Source organism: Sprattus sprattus (genome assembly GCF_963457725.1).
Source record: "Sprattus sprattus genome assembly, chromosome: 14".
Taxonomy (NCBI): Eukaryota; Metazoa; Chordata; class Actinopteri; order Clupeiformes; family Clupeidae; genus Sprattus; species Sprattus sprattus.
Genome location: NC_137912.1, coordinates 3,573,385 through 3,585,880, shown reverse-complemented (window position 1 = coordinate 3,585,880; position 12,496 = coordinate 3,573,385). Strand labels below are relative to the sequence as shown.

The 12,496-nt window shown below is 43.2% G+C and overlaps 1 protein-coding gene across 1 annotated transcript in view; it reads left to right on the top strand.

Annotated features, from left to right (window-relative positions):
- The first annotated feature begins 974 nt into the window (after positions 1–974).
- Positions 975–12,496, top strand: part of LOC308374891 (MSL complex subunit 3-like) — a 14,203-nt gene continuing 2,681 nt past the window's right edge. Inside the window, exons 1-12 of the mRNA XM_080850853.1 lie at positions 975–1,107; positions 2,102–2,184; positions 2,892–2,987; positions 3,167–3,267; positions 3,670–3,770; positions 4,131–4,259; positions 4,548–4,708; positions 5,585–5,743; positions 8,808–9,148; positions 9,791–9,900; positions 10,208–10,307; positions 11,060–11,144. Coding sequence (XP_080706979.1) covers positions 1,009–1,107; positions 2,102–2,184; positions 2,892–2,987; positions 3,167–3,267; positions 3,670–3,770; positions 4,131–4,259; positions 4,548–4,708; positions 5,585–5,743; positions 8,808–9,148; positions 9,791–9,900; positions 10,208–10,307; positions 11,060–11,144 — 1,565 coding nt within the window. The 5' untranslated portion in view covers positions 975–1,008. The remainder of the gene's footprint in view (positions 1,108–2,101; positions 2,185–2,891; positions 2,988–3,166; positions 3,268–3,669; positions 3,771–4,130; positions 4,260–4,547; positions 4,709–5,584; positions 5,744–8,807; positions 9,149–9,790; positions 9,901–10,207; positions 10,308–11,059; positions 11,145–12,496) is intronic.

Below are 12,496 nucleotides of genomic sequence, written 5' to 3'. Positions count from 1 at the left end.
AACGGCATGTTCACTCTTTTTAATTTCGTTCAATAAGGTGCCAGATTTCTAGAGACTTCCAGGCGAAAAATACACCGTTAACAGTACTGTATCCAGGTTTGCCCAACCAGTCAATCGCTGCGTGTGCTTTCCACTGTCTATGCCTGGCAAGTGTGAGAGCGCCGAAGTTGCGTAGAGGCCGAGAGCGGTATTGCAAAATTGCGGTAATTATAGCTTTCAACATATTGAAAAAAATTGGAGCTGCTTTTGGAGCTGTGAACTTAGTTCAATATTTTGAATTATGAACTATGAACTGAACTAGTTCATTTTAAAATGTGTGAACTATGAACTGAACTAGTTCATGTAGAAAGTGAACTTTCCCAACACTGATCCTCCGACTCCTGTGTCCTGTTGGAAGGCGTGACGTGACTGTGGTGTCTTAACAACGCAGGTTACAAAGTGGAACATATTGATGTATTTATGTATATTTTCATTTATTTTGTGATTATTTTTATATGTGAATCTATTTATTGTTGCTTCAAGGAGATTCATGTGTTGATCGGTTGATAAATATTTTGTGACACAGCGCTTTTCCCAACTTTGACCAGAGGAGGTCCTCGTCGAGCTCTTGAAAAGCTTCGAATAATAAACCTTTTTTCCATACAATTGTGTTGAAAGCTTCGCTGGTTTGTAAAGCTTGACTTCGCCATCACTAATGTTAAGTAGTCTTATGAGATGTACAACAATCGTTATAAATAAGTAGTCAAATGCTAATTCCAGAAAGTGTAACATTCATTTTCCTGTAAAGTCTTAAGCATACAAAAGTTACACGTTTTCTTCTTCCCCAAACTTTTTGACGTCATCGGCGTCTACGGAGACCTTGAGGGACAAACTGTTACAATTCCATTTGTTGTTCACAGCCGTAGACCCCTCTGCAGATTTTTTACTGGAGATGGATACAGGCTGGCGGCGAATGGGTTAAGGAGCGGGGGTCCATATTCCTCCATTCCTTATCGCCATGATGAACAAATGAACTCCCGGGGAATGAAATTAAAATTTCATAAAGGAGAAAAAGTTCTTTGTTTTGAACCCGATCCAGAAAAGGCCAAAGTGCTCTATGATGCAAAGGTAAAGTGTGTCTTTTTAAGGTAAAGATAATACCAGTAGGTAGTTATCCTTATCCTACATTGTAGCAAAGGGGATCCCGATGTTCCAAGCGAGCCCCCTCCTGCAAAGGTTGCTTTCGTTAGCTTGTATTGCCCCCAGTTCACCTTACAATGTTGCAGTTTTTGGATTGGGGCTTTTGCGCGGAAAACTTCAGTGAAGCATTGGGCGTGTGATGCATTTTAACATGGTTACTGCACCGTCTCGAGGTAAATCATTTAGATAAACCCCTCCAAAGCTGTGATGTTAGGTAACAGCATGAATATAGACTGCCCGACTTCTGAAATAATAAGTTTCCTAACACGTTTTTGTTTACCTCCGAGCATGATGGCTTCCATGGTCGCGATAGGCTACCAGATCAGTGGCAGCTTTATAGCTACCTTGCTAGCAGGCAAATGTGAATTATGATCAAACACTCGCTAATAGTTAAAATAAAGTATTCAAGTTGTTTGAAAAAAGGTTAAGCATGGGCATGGCGTAGCAAGTTCACCAACTGGTAATCTTTGGAAAATGTTTGGTTAATGCTTTAGACGTTTGCTAGCGAGCTAAAGTGCATAACTTTCACTTAAGTTCAGTTATTATCCAAAACACGATCAAATGGATGCATATTAGTTTAATGGTATGCATTGCAAATTGCAAGCCGCGTGCTAAATTCTCATGGACTTCTCATTTCTAACTTTACAGAAATGAAAATGGTAAGGCCACTTGTATGCTAGTTGTGCTTTCAACTTCCGACGCGGATATTACGCGTAACATTATCCATCGTTGACGTCTGTGCGACCGCAGGTCGGTTAGGGATTGAGTTGGATGAAAGGGACGAGGGGAAGAGTATCGTATGTTGCACGGTATTGTAACCGTTCGTTGACAGTTAACGTAACTACCTATTTGCCATATTCACGTTGATTGCATTATAAGTGCAATTAGCATTCTCGATAAATGAGATGTATTTTTTTTTCAGGTTGTTGATATTGTCCTAAGAAAAGATGATCGGGGAAACCGGGTGCCGCAGTACCTGATTCACTTTAACGGTTGGAACAGAAGGTGAGGTATTTGATTAACGTTACAATTTCACGACCAATAATCAGTCATTCTTGTGTTTTTAGCTGTACGTATTTGAATGGAATTTGTTGAATCTGGTGTTTTAAGTTGCAAACGTGTAGAATGACGATAACGGCAGATGTAAATACAAGATTTATTGTAACGTTAGGCTATTGTCACCATTGCTAACGAGCTAGTTTTGTTAGCTAGCATCAGAATTAGGCCCGCTATCCTCAGAAATGACAAATCTGCCAAAAACCGACATCAACGACCATTTTACTCGCTAATTTGCTCATTTGACCTGAGAACGTAGCCAATACCTAGTGCTAATCCTAGGTCTCTGAATAACTTGGTCTAGCAGAGAAGGACACATACAGGGAGATGTTATTGTCATTAGACACAGGCTACGTAAAGTATGAAAATGCTTGTAGGTTGCTGTAATGTTACGAAACAGTACAGTTATTTGCTGTTTCCCCCTGACTCTTGAGTGTCAGTGAGCTGCAGAGAGTAACTCGAATAACGTGCCATTTGAAATTGAACGCTAACTGCCAGGTTAGTGTTACATAGAGCTTTAAATAGCGCTTCTTATTTGCTTTCTTGTGTCTAAGAGACACATCAGTGTTGTTTATTTGAAAACGTTTCTTCATCTGTTTTAAATCAGTGTACTACAATGCATCACTCCAATTCAGCTGTGTTTCATGTTTGCACAGCTGGGACCGTTGGGCTGCCGAGGACAATGTTCTGCGAGATTCAGACGAAAATCGAACATTACAGCGTAAACTGGCGCGCAAAGCTTTGGCTCGCATGTAAGTACTAACTTAACCTGCACAAAGGTATCACACACCTAGTGGTTAATTGTGGGAAGCAAGAGTAATTTAGGTACTCTTGATTTTGAATTTGAAACCATCTGAACATTAGGTAGATGTACAAATATATAAGAAATATGAATATGTATTACTATGTACCGTGTTACATTTCATTACAGGAAGAGAAAGGGATGGAGGAAACGACGCAGTCGTTTACCTGGTGTTAATACAGCTCTAAAGCCCCTTCCAGAAGAGGAAGAGGAGGAGAGCGATGACACTTGTAAGTATTTTCATCGAAACATCCCAACTAAATAATTCTAGAGAACGGTATAAGTAATTATGTGAGTGGTCCTAGTGATGACCCAAATGGAAGCTGGGTAATGTAGTAAAAACGGGTGAGTTGGATTCTGTAAAAAAAAAAATCCTCTTTGCCAGTTTTTGATGCAGAGTAATGCCTGTTCTGACTGGGTGTCAAATGAGTCTAACATGCATGTTTTATAAGCAAACTGATATGGGTATTCATTTCAGACTTGTGGTGTGTTTTTTGTAGCGCATAAATTGTCTACTGACAGTAAGTATCCACATGTTTACACCAATGTGATATCCAAAAGGACAGCATTTTCTAAAGACATTTGGACATTACATAAGTTTATCCTTTTTTCACTTGTACTCTCTCTTTTAGCTTTGATCTCATCATCTGATGATAGTGACGAGGACGATTCAGAAGACCCTGAATCTTTGAAAAGCGGAGAAAGCGACTCGTCTGATGATTTAGATGAAATGGTAAGCGGTATTCTAATGACTGTTGGGATTGGTTTGGTGTGGGTACTGATCTATCGGTTTGAACTAGGGGACTTTACAGGAGACTTCATGTTCGACTATTTATAACGTTATTGAACAATTGATTGATTATTTGCTAAGGCATGACACACACGACAGGACTGAATTTTCTCAAAAATATCTTCATTAAGGAGATACGCCATTTTGTAATCCATCAGACGGATTTTAACAGATTGCAACACATCACTGCCTACACCTTTTGAAAAAATGAATACAATTTATTCAATAATGATAACATTGGAAAATAATTTAATTAAAAAAACAAATAAACACGGTCTAATGACTTACATGTTTGAACTACAGAGGGAGGAGCAGGAATCTCACGCCAAACGGGAGGGTGAGGAGAAGACGGTCTCTGTCGTCATCGATATTCCTGACATCCTCAAGAAGAAGCTGGAGGACGACTGCTACTACATCAACAAGAGGAAAAAGGTCAGCTTCAGGCATGAGAAACGGATACTGTGCTTATAAATGTTGGAGGACTAGTGATAATTGCCGTCATAGTTATAATTATATAATAACATAATGTGTTATAAATATTAAGTTTGTTAAATGCATTCTGGTTAGTGTTTTGTTTGTTGACTTCTGACATGTGTATAGCTACAAAAATCAGTGTATTTTGTGTGAATTAAGTTTCTTACCAAATGCTGCTCCACGTCTCACCTATGGTCTCGCATTGCCACGGTTGCTATGACTACTCGGCTCGTGTGACGGGAGCAGCTGGTCAAGCTTCCGAGTCAGATGAACATCGTGAATATCCTGGAGTCGTACGTGAAGCACTTCACCCTCAACCAGGCTTTCTCTGCCAACGAGCGGCACCGCCATCGCCAGGCCTCTGCCACGACGGACACCGTGCCTCAACCTATACCACCCGAGAAGAAGTAAGTCTTTTTTTTTTTTTTTTTTAAGATTTATTTTTGGCCTTTTTTATGCCATTAATTGATAGTACAGTTAATGAGAGGGAGAAGAGGTGGGGAGTGGACAGGAGAAATGAACTCAGGCCAGATTCGAGCCTGTGTTGTCCATGAGCGTCAAGCTCAAATGTAGTCGGGGCTACTGGTTGTGCCACAGTGCACCCCGGAAGTTTCTGCTGTCCTGCCCTGCCAGATCTGCGGCTGAAGAGGAAATACATTTAACTGGAGGGATATCATTTTACCCCTAGGGTTTTTTAAACCTGCACATTTTTCTAAAACAAAATCTCCCCCAACCACGTAGTGATCTTCACCGCAGTTGCCATTTTACCCGAACGCGTGGTATTGACAGTGTACGTGTTATCTTCTCTGCTCTTAACCATATCTAGTATATCTACCCAACTCTTGTGGTCTTTCACTGGTGAGTTAATTGTTGAAGGAATAGAAAAAAAATAGAAGACAGAATAGGACAGATATTCAGTTTGTTGTTTATTCCTCATCAGTGATACCAGAATCAGAATCAGAATGGTTTTTACTGCCAAGTAGGTTTTCACCTACCAGGAATTTTTTGTGGGGCGTTGGTGCAAACAATAGACATACACAATAAACTATACAAATATTAGTTATGATACACATATTAAGTTATTAATTATAGGAAAACTAAATATAAAATATATTTAAAAATGTACAGAATATATTAAATGGAAAATGCAGGACTAGTGTGCAATTAAGGGTTCAGGATTACGATGTGAATGATCACTCTTGTTCTCCTCTTCTTCTCCTCCTCTTCTTCTCCTCCTCTTGTCCTCCTCTTGTCCTCCTCTTCTTCTTCTCCTCCTCCTTCAGTGAGGACCTCTGTAAGGAGATGGTGGACGGACTGAGGATCACGTTTGACTTCACTCTTCCCATGATCCTCCTGTACCCCAATGAGCAGGCTCAGTTCAAGAAGGTCACCTCCTCCAAGTTCGTCATGCCGGTCCACGAGCCGTCCGCAGGCCCCAGCAGGTGAGTGGCCACACACACACACACACACACACACACACACACACTCTTCCGGTCTGGTTGATTGCTTTTTGTGGGCAGCCGTGGCCTACTGGTTAGGGTTTCTGTGTGTGTGTGTCTGTGTGTGTCTGTGTGTGTGTGTGTGTGTGTGTGTGTCTCTGTCTGTCTGTGTCTCTGTCTGTCTGTCTGTCTGTCTGTCTGTCTGTCTGTCTGTCTGTCTCTGTCTGTCTGTCTGTCTGTCTGTCTGTCTGTCTGTCTGTCTGTCTGTCTGTCTGTCTGTCTGTCTGTCTGTCTATCTGTCTGTCTGTCTGTCTGTCTGTGGGGGCAGCCGTGGCCTACTGGTTAGGGTTTCAGGCTGGTAACCGGAGGGTGGCCAGTTCGATCCCCGACCAGTAGGAAAAATGTGGGCGGGGGAAGTGGTAGAGCACTGCTCTCCCATGCTCTCTCTCTTGAGCAAGGCACATAACCCCGATCACTGCTTAGTGTGACTTCACTTCACTGTGTGTGTGTGTCACTACCCTGGCAGTGATGCCAACTCGTACGAATTGATCCGTACTAATACGAAAATGTGGTGGAAATACGGCGATACGAATATAATGACTCATTCATACGAATTTAGGGTCAACTTGCAATATTATTTATTGAATAGAATATTTGCGGTAACTCGAGAAATAAGCAAAAATGTGTCATGATTTGGCCTCCTGCTTACTAACGCGGAGGGCGCCATTTTTGTTTAAATTGATCGACGTGATACGTTTGTGCTGATTGGTCGATATTATAGCTGCAGCGACATGGAAACCAATAGGGGAGTTTGGTTCATTGTTATCTATTTAAGTGCGCACAGGCGATTGGGAATGTGTTTTATCGTTTTGAAGACTATTTACTTTTGACGTTGATGGATAAAGTTACCTTGTTGCATCTGCTCTTATTTTACAAATGGCCGTCACCAACATATTTGGGTACGTTTCTGCGATGTTTTCTTTTTTAATCAACTACTGCTCAGTAATATGGAACCCCAATCATTAAACTAATGATCAAGAATAAAACTTTCTTGACTCGAGCGATATATATTTTTCTAATACAAATACGAATGGTTAACGCAGAATTTCCATTCGAATAGAGGTATATTTCTGTCAAAAGAGTGAGCTAAATGAACAGACAAAAGACTGAAGTAGGAACAGACCGCATTTGTAGTTATTCCCGTGGCAAAAAACTGACACGAGCACCGCTGTCACTGCTCTTGTGGTCGTTGTCGAGCAGTACTTTCGCGGTCACGGTATTCCATCTAATCGAGCTCCTTTCTTACTTCGCTCAATTTGCCTTACTGAGTCTTTTCATTTAGCACAATCTTTCTGTTGTGGACGAACAAGTTCTCATTTTTTTCTCATTTCAAGTTTTTAAATATAGCATGCAAACTTTATAATCTAAAAAAATGGCTGAGAAAAATAGAAGAAGCCATTTCCTAGGAAACAGACTTTCTCCCAGAGTTAAACCAAAGAATACACTTATATTAGTTAAAGTCCTGTGTCTACCAGTCATGCCTTTTGCACTATACAGTATTTCGGTCCACATTTAGCATTGCCCACAGTGGACTCTATGGTGTTAAGACACACATGTCTTCCATTAAACAAAAAACAGCCAGCACCAAAGTCCAAGGGAATAAGAGTCTGCTGTCAATGGGTTTTGAGAACCAGTCCAGTGGCATGACGACTGAGAAGGTCACCTGTTCAGCCTTGATTTGATTTTATAAGGGTTGCATTTTGTGTACAGAAGCTTATAAAATATGAGATACTTCCACCACATTATAAAAAGTTTGCCAAAATACACTATGACACAGCCAAATTCACGTGATGAAGACAAGACGCCTTCTCAAAAAGTGATCTTAAAGACTACAAATAAGTCTACGTTTGTAGGCTGAATGCCAAAATATTGTTTCTTTTACAAGTACATATCAAACTTTTGCACGTGGAACCCATTACCGCAGTACAGATTTCACTTAAGGAAAAATACTAATTTAGTGGGGAAAATACTAATTTTGGAACCATTGAGTACAGATTGGCACACCACAATGTTGGCAATACTGCCCTGGATGGGTCAAATGCAGAGGTGGAATTCAGAGTGTGTGCGTCTACACCACCTCTGCCATAGAGTCATTTTCACTTTTTTTTTCACTTTGCAGAACTGAATTTCCATAGTATATTTTAATTATAATACTTTTTTAGGGGTAAGATGTTTAGAAGGACCATGGGTTTGTGTTGTGATTTCATTAATCTCTATTTTGAAGAGAGTTGTTCAGTCAAATGGAATCATTTGGATAATGGTGGTGAGAGAACAGGGAGGCCCTGGAGCTTCCATCGACTTTGACTGACTTACAAGACATTGGCTGTGGTTTAATGGAGTGCAATACTTCACTGTTGGATGAAATGTAATCTATGTAACTCTTTTCTTTTTTTTTTTAAGATTAGTTTATTGGGCTTTTTATGCCTTTAATTGACAGAGCAGTGAAGAGTGGGACAGTAAATGAGAGGGAGAAGAGGTGAGGGGTGGACAGGAGATTCGGGCCTGACCTTGAGCGTCAAGCCCATATGCGGTCGGGGCTACTGTTTGCGCCACAGTGCCCCCCCCCCCCCCCATCTATGTAACTCTTCTCGTCATCCCTCCCGAGAGCTCTCCAGGAGTTTGTTTGATGCCAGCAGGGCGTGAGGGAAGTGAGGAGGTGATCTCCAGACCGTGTGGTAATCGGTGAACTGAAGTTCAATAAAGAAACTGTGGAGAACGCAAAAAATTGAGAAGCTGTTGCCCTGCCTCTTCAATTAATTTGCTGAAATTTCAGAATATTATCCGTCAGCTAGGGGCCGTTGCTGCGGTACCTGTAACATCTGTCACAGGTGTACGGGACTCCACGTTTTCAGTATTGTCTACTTGCTTTGTCTGTATTGTCTGTATCGCTCCAGTATAGGCACTCTGAGATTCTTTGGAATGAAAAGTGCGTTAAAAATAAAATGAATTATTATTATTATTATTATTATTATTATCTATGTAACTCTTCTCGTCATCCCTCCCCCAGAGCTCTGCAGGAGCGCTCCCCTAGCCCGGGCGCCAACCCCTCCACCCCTCAGTCCATCGACAGCCAGCCCGCCATGAGCGAGACGTCCACCGGGGTGCCCCACTTTGTCCTGGGCCACGGTGGCCACTCGGGCACCCCCAAACGACGGCGTGGCCCCACCTCTGTGGCGGAGGCGGCCGAGTGGGCGCAGTCACTGCGGCGTTCCACCCGCAACACGTCCGGCGGAGAGCGGGAGGGGGGAGGAGGGGGGGGCAGCAGCAGCAGCACCTCCCCCCCACCCAAACGCCGCCTCGGAGACAACTACGGCACCTTGCCCAGGTTCTTCCTCAACCTGGAGAGAAGTAAGTGGCGATGACGATGGCGTAAGGCCGAAACGCGTCTGTACTAAAATAAACTGGTCTTATTGTTAAAAGAGAAAAGCTCGAGAGTGCGGTTTTCATTCTACCAATAGTTTACATTCTTTTACTCGCACCCGAAAACGCATTTATATATTTGTTTTGAAGTAGAGCGTGCCTATCCCTACGAGAAGTAAGTGGTAGCCACCTCACCCCAAGCCAAAATAAACACTCATAAAAAAGTTTATAGAATGTACAGCTTCAAACCCCAGGGGTTGTAAATCGTTTTGTAATGACTCATTCTGCCATATCTTAACACTGTGTGAGTTTTGATTCGGTTTGGCAATTTTGTCAGAAAAGCACTGCAACGTCATGCACACGTGCTCGCCACTAGGTGGCACTGTTTGTCTGTATCCATGTTCCACCCTTACAACATAATAGCCATTGCTGTGATTTTAGTTTGAAAATGAGCTTCAGTACCCTGGCTCACCACCTCATGTCCTCTCCCAGTGACGAAACCTTTTCTGACCGCTCGGTCATAGGAGGAACAAGTCTGTGTGTGTGTGTGTGTGTGTGTGTGTGTGTGTGTGTGTGCTGGTCATGCAGGGGAGTTATTGTTGCTATTCTCTCTCTCTCCCTCCTACCCAGAGACCCCTGTGGACAGCGGGTCCTCCTCCCCGTTGCCGTTGACGCCAAGCAAAGATGGCAGTGGTGTGTTCGCTGGGCTGGCCACACGCAGAAACAATGAGCTGAACGAGGTGAGCATGATGACTGATCAAGTGGCTATTGTCACCCATTTGGTATCAAATTAAAAAATATAAATTAATAATTAGTAATGTTTTTGTTTTTTGTGCACTTTTTTCCCTGCCTTTATTGTCCTTTGCCAATCACATCCCTGATTGTGTGTGTGTGTGCGTGTGTGCGTGTGTGCGTGTGTGCGTGTGTGTGTGCGCGTGTGTGTGCGTGTGTGCGTGTGCGCGTGTGCGCGTGTGCGCGTGTGCGTGTGTGTGTGTGTGCGTGTGTGTGTGTGTGTGTGTGTGTGTGTGTGTGTGTGTGTGTGTGTAGGTGTTGAGTTGGAGGCTGACTCCTGACAACTATCCTCAGAGTGACCAGCCCCCTCCCCCGTCTTACCTCTACGGCTCTCAGCATCTGCTCCGTCTGTTTGGTACGCACACACACACACACACACACACACACACACACACACACACACCTTGGGTTCAAAACATGCCCTTCTAACGCTCTGTATGACACACACACACACACACACACACCTTGGGTTTAAAACATGCCCTTCTAACGCTCTGTATGACACACACACACACACACACACACCTTGGGTTTAAAACATGCCCTTCTAACGCTCTGTATGACACACACACACACACACACATACACACATACACACCTCGGGTCTTAAACATGCCCTAACTCTCTGTATGACACACCCACACACACAAACACACACACGCGCATACACACCTCCGGTTTTAAACATGACCTTCTAACTCTCTGTATGACGCCCACACACACACACACATACCACTCAAACTTTAAAGGGCTTAAACATGTTCGCTCTCTCCTTGTAATATGAATATTTCAAACAACTGAAGGTCCTTGTGTGCACTCAAGTAAAAAAGACATTTGTAGCTTTTTTTTATGCGTCACAAAGCATTCATATGACTTAACATACCCATTTCAAGCTATTCAAGCATAGATTTAGAGTTTTCTAACTTTTGTCCTGATCAAACTTTCAAGTGATCTTCAAGTGAAGTGTCCTTGGCTCAGGCTGTTGTCATGACGTGCTGTCTCTGTTGTGTCTTTGGGTCAGGCTGTTGTCATGACGTGCTGTCTCTGTTGTGTCTGGGGGTCTGGCTGTTGTCATGACGTGCTGTCTCTGTTGTTGTTTGTGTTTAGTGAAGCTGCCAGAGATCCTGGGGAAGATGCACATCCCTGAGAGGAACCTCCGAGCACTAGTTAAACACCTGGAGCTGTTCCTCAGGTGTGTACACACAGATATCCACACACACACACAGTCTCACACACACATACACACAACCTCCGAGCACTAGTTAAACACCTGGAGCTGTTCCTCAGGTGCGTACACACACTCTCACACACAGATATCCACACACACACACACACACAACCTCCGAGCACTAGTTAAACACCTCGAGCTATTCCTCAGGTGCGTACACACAGTCTCACACACAGATATCCACACACACACTCACACAACCTCCGAGCACTAGTTAAACACCTGGAGCTATTCCTCAGGTGTGTACACACAGTCTCACACACAGATATCCACACATACATACACAAACATCACACTGCATTGTGTAATAATTGTTGTTTAATGACTTGTTTGATAGTAGCCAGTCTGTACTTTGTGCAAACAAACAGTACTAGCTGTTTCCAAAATGAAAAATTTACATTATATATTTATATTTCTCAATATGTGCAGTGCATTAGACGTATTGATGGTTTAGCCAGCTATCTATGTGTCTAAAATTGACCAGGTGACCCTTACTTCCCTCCTCCTGAAACCGTTGTTTCGTCCTTGTTTTCCTCTCATTTATCCTTTTTCTCTCTCTCTCTCTCTTACTAACACACACACACACACACACACACACACACACACCACACCACACACACACACTGACCGTGCGTGTGGGAATCCGCATTGGAAGCACGGCAGCTCTGTGGGTGGTTACACAAGCTTCTGGCCTAATCTTTAAATCCAGCCCGCCGATCTTCAGATGGCCCCAAACGCTGGATTTATTTATTCTCCTCTCTTAATCACTGTGGCGCACTACCATTTCCTGCCACAGGGCTGCGCTGTTGAGCTCCCCAGAGGACCTTCCCGCGATTGCATTGGTTTGATCATCACTGTGTGTGTGTGTGAGTGGGGAGAGGGTGGGGGGGGGGGGGGGGGGTGATAGCAGAGTCGCTACCGACTTCTGCCACAGAGGCAGATTGCCTTTGCATTGTGTCTACTGTGGAGGACGGGGAGCTGGCCCGGTTGATGTAACGCTATGAAGAACGGCATGCTGGGATTGAGTGAAGGGATCTGAGAAAGAATGATTGAGGTTAATCCCAATCCTGTGTGTGAGAGAGAGAAAACGGAGAGAGAGAGAGAGAGAGAGGGGGGGAGAGAGACACAAGGAGAGAGAGCGAGAGAGTGTGTGTTTGTGTGTGTTCGTTCAAGCATGCGTTTTTCGTTCACTTGTGAGTTAATCGTTGAAGGAATAGAAAAAATAGAAGACAGAAGAATAGGACAGATATTCAGTTTGTTGTTTATTCCTCATCAGTGATACGATGTGAATTATCACTCTAAACCAGTCCGAACCC